Raw genomic sequence first — 4,358 nt, 5'->3', positions numbered from 1 at the left:
ATAGGGGGCCTACCAAAATTATTAATACTACAGGTCCATGTTTTAGCCCATATTAGGCAAAATTTAAAAAAATACAGGGTACCTTTTTTAACAGACGGTACGGAACCCGTCTGTTTCTCTCAGCTAGGTCCCTGTAGGTTGCTGTCACCCGCTCATGCTGAAGCAGCTACTACGCACCGTTTACAAGCCCAGACCATCGCTAGGAAGGCTATTTCATTTTGGTGTCAAGCAAGCCTATGCAGTTGAAGTAGTGGTACCACGTATTACTAGGCCTAGGCCCAAGTACAGTTTGGACCACCACATGCAATCATTTTATCCTCTGACTTCTGTTTGCGTTTCTATTATCGATCTCTGCATCGTTGACGCAAAAATCTAAATCGTCCATACTATATTCGTATTTTCATGGACCTGGTATTTTCAACAGTTTAGTGTGTGTGTGTATGTGTATCTCTCGATCAAGCAGTGGACTGTCTCTTATACACATCTAGATGTGTATAAGAGACAGGGCAATAACGTAAGAAATAACGGTACCGAGCTTATCTTTTCATAGTTTATTCCGATAAATATACCCCTCTCTTATCTTGTCGGAAAAGAACATTGATCAAAGGGCAATACTACGTTGTATGTCCTTCTTATTAATAGGTCCATGCTTTGATCTATTGTTAGTATGAGAGTACAGTATTAATATCCAGTAATGTTAATGGTTTAAAATCTAATAATGATTCAACCATCATAGTTTGATGACTTTTAAGATACATTATTTCTCTTTCAGGTGTTTATGTTGCTAGGCAATGTACTATTTCATGATTATGGTGTTAGTCAGGCAATGTAAGTATTTCTCTTCTTATTTCTTTCTGTTGTTATCAAAATTTAAAACCTATTAATCATATTTTTTGTATGATACGTCTTCTCTTTAAATGCAGGGATTTAGTAACGGTGGGCGAGGCCACGCAGCCTTGAAGTTTTTCATCCTTTTTCACCTATATTAACCCCCTTGCCCATCATTATTTTACCAATTTTACTACCACCTGTCTTCAAAATGTCTACCACCCACTCATAGTTTTCTACAGCTACAATCCTGAAAATGGTTGCAGTGTTATATTAATTATCATTAACAATTGATTGATTAAATAAAAAATGATTTTTGTTAACTTTTTCCCAACCAGATCATCAAGATCACTTTCACTGAATGCTTCAGTATTTGCATCAGTATGCCTAGCTTCTAGGTTGCCAACAAGTCTCCATGCCTTTGCCACTGTTACCTTAGCACTCCTGGTCTTTGCACTTTGGCCTGTCCTACGTAAAACATTGAAGGTCAGTTAACATTTTCCACAATGTCCTATTGTTTATTCCATGCTAACTATATTTAAATATAAAGAAGTTAAGTTCTTTAAACACTAGTATACAATGACTATTACAAAATGGTTGAAAAGTCAATTTACTGCACTCACTACAGTCAATTAAAGAAATTAGAGTTTGCACTTGCTTCGCACACCTACCCTCCAGTATTTGAATGTTGCGATTAGTTTCGAGAAAAAGAATTTCATTTACTTATTCTACCAACATTCACAGTGACAATAAATTGCAATGTGTGAAAAAAAATAAAATTAAAATGCTGGACAGAGGTAGCTTAATGGAAGTACATTGCTATAACTAGATGAGCCAGCTACCCCTTAAAATAACAGTATGATCACTAAAGGAAGATAGGTTGCATGGTTTTGAAAGCAGTTTTATATAATTTTTTATAACATAAAAACACTAAAATGAGATGAAACAGCAATAGTGTTAATTGGTATGGGAAAATATCTCTCCATCATTTTCCTTGGAAAACGTTTTAGTTTGTACTAAAATTAACATGATTTGCAATAGATAGGCCTACAATATAACATATTTTGTTCAGGTGCAGCTAAAGCAAAGTTTGACTGTAACTCATTGAAAAGAAATAAAGCATGTACACATTCAGATTTTTATCTGTCAGGCTCACCAGTTTTATTAGAATAATGTGTATTTTTGTTGAAGGCACACCTGATCAAACAAATGATGTGGCTTTCTGTATTGGATAGAATTTAGGCAATGATCAGATACTTCATCAGGAAAAGTTTTAGTATTGTAGTCACAGGCTGGCACCAAAGAACATTAAATTTAAAAAAATGTTATTATTTAAAAAACATAAGAAATAATATTTATGAATTTAAAAACATGTATTCTCATTTATATCTTTCACAGAATAGCAATGTCCATAGTGCACATGCAGTCATGACTTTGTTTAGTGTTACCATAGCAACAATAGCTTTGTATTCTGTGAGCCCCATGGCAGCCATTTTGTTTTCGCTAATATCATTTGCTATCACATTCCTGGTTCCATTTTGGCTGATAAGACTTCAGCCTTCGAAAAAGTAAGTGTATTAGATGGAAAATGTTTGTGAGTGAGAGTCCAGATTTTGTGTTTGACAATTCTTTGATTGATGAAGCCCTGTCCAGGTTATTAAATTTTATTTGGCAAAAACATGTGGCATGCCTATATATGGTCATGATGACATCACATAATGACTTCATGTCTATATATGGGCATACAACTGTATTTTTTTGTCAAAGTTTGATCTGGACAGAGTTTGTGCACTGGGATATATATGAGTAATCTGAATAGCTTCCCAAAAGGAGCATAGCTCTGTGGCAGCTTTAAAAATAATTATTGGCAATTATTACCTGGGGTCATTATTGTTTTCATCAGTAGTTAGTGTTTGTTTCATCAGTAGTTAGTGTTTGTTTCATCAGTAGTTAGTGTTGTTTGTTTGTTTGTTGTGTTGGCGGTAATAGTAAAGCCAATGTTACCGCATGATAACTAAAGCTTTGTAAAGGTTTTATGTCATAAAATCTGGGAAAAAAATTGAAACTTCAATCAAATCACTAAAATGCACATTTAGAATGAGTTATTAACCTCTAATGAAAAACAGACCAGTTTTCACTTTTCTACAAAAATTTAGTACAAGCCAATGTAAGAATAATAGAAAAAAAAATACAGGAATTTTATTTTTTGTATGTTTGTATAAAATCAGGTACACAAAAGGTTACATTTTCATCACATACAGTGGTTACTGTCAGTTTTGACTGAATGAAGTGTAGACTTCACAACAAATCTTTAAAAAATTAGATGACTGGTTTTGAATTATTTTTTTTCAGTAATATACATGGTCCTTGGGACGAAGCAGTTATCCAGAATTGAATCAACTCATACTTAGCTGTGTTCAATGATGACAGCTTCATCATCCACTATGGGCAAGTAACCATGGATATATTAACTGCTTTTGAATGGTTTTAAAGAGCATTTTCCATAGCTTCATTCAAAGGATTCCAAAACTCATTGTGCTGTTGCATCTCTGATACATATATGTAATAATAAGGGAGATTTCCCCCCGATAAAAGCACAAAGGTACTGGTATTAGAATGGTTTGAAAATAACAATTAAATAATTAAAATATATATATATATAAAAAGCAAATTAATTACGTTATAACATAAACAAAAATTATGCACATGGTTTATAAGCGCAGATAAGAAGTGAGCAATAGGGCAGCAGCTAAATCGTTTGATGAAGTTATCCCTAAAACTTGAAGTAGAGAAGAAAAAACTCAAATACGTAATTTATCTCCACTTCACTATTAAAATATTTAAATTTAATTTATACAGAAATTCATAACATCCTATTATTAAGGGTGAAGAAACATGGTTATATGGTAAAGTAGACTAGGAAAAAAATCAAAAAAGAGGCCTAGAAATCAAGTTAGGGGGAGTGGAATGTTAGAAGTAGTCAATATAGCCGGATATCCTAATTAATCCGTCCTGGTCACCCTAAGCCCTGTTGACACTTGATTTTTCACCTGGTATACAAATGGCGGCCATTTTTCAAAATGGCCACCAAATTTATCTAAAATGTGCATATAATTGGAACTAAATAAGCTACAGATATGATGTTGGTGTCTAAAATCATAATTTCTATACAGGCAACAAACCAGACATATAAAAACTACTGTCACTCATGCCAGGAACATAATTAAAAAATAGGTGTTTATTTGTTTTAAAATATCCGCAAAATATACTTAAAATGTGTATAAAATAAGAATAAGTATATAAACTCACCAAAAAGTAGTCCTGTTTGGTATCGTTGGAAAGCTCTTCCGATGCTGAATAATGTATTGCAGTTTGTATATCAGAAACTGTGTAGTGTTTCATGTATTGTCCCATAAAGTCCAATTATGGCATATCATATTAAAATAAACCGGACCCATTTGCGTAACTCGTGAGCTCTCGGATGGCGCGGGGGGGGGGGGGGGGGGGGGGCCCCCCCCCCCCACCCAACA

The 4,358-nt window shown here is 34.1% G+C and overlaps 1 protein-coding gene across 2 annotated transcripts in view; it reads left to right on the top strand.

Moving 5' to 3' along the window:
• The window catches only part of LOC117122710 (phosphatidylinositol N-acetylglucosaminyltransferase subunit C-like), a 25,225-nt gene that overhangs the window by 5,480 nt on the left and 15,387 nt on the right, over positions 1 to 4,358 (top strand). Inside the window, exons 6-9 of one of the 2 annotated variants that reach the window (XR_004447740.1) lie at positions 773 to 828; positions 1,167 to 1,314; positions 2,227 to 2,396; positions 3,181 to 3,276. Coding sequence is in view for 1 of the 2 variants with exons in the window: in XM_033268406.1 (XP_033124297.1) it covers positions 773 to 828; positions 1,167 to 1,314; positions 2,227 to 2,396; positions 3,181 to 3,223 (417 nt within the window). In the remaining variant the exon portion in view is untranslated. Of the gene's footprint in view, positions 1 to 772; positions 829 to 1,166; positions 1,315 to 2,226; positions 2,397 to 3,180; positions 3,717 to 4,358 lie in introns of those variants that run through there. The other variant, XM_033268406.1, reaches the window with a different exon arrangement.

This window comes from Anneissia japonica, unplaced genomic scaffold (genome assembly GCF_011630105.1).
Source record: "Anneissia japonica isolate Jap-2015-1 unplaced genomic scaffold, ASM1163010v1 scaffold287894_len555002_cov174, whole genome shotgun sequence".
Lineage (NCBI taxonomy): Eukaryota > Metazoa > Echinodermata > Crinoidea > Comatulida > Comatulidae > Anneissia > Anneissia japonica.
This window is presented reverse-complemented; position numbering and strand designations above follow the sequence as displayed.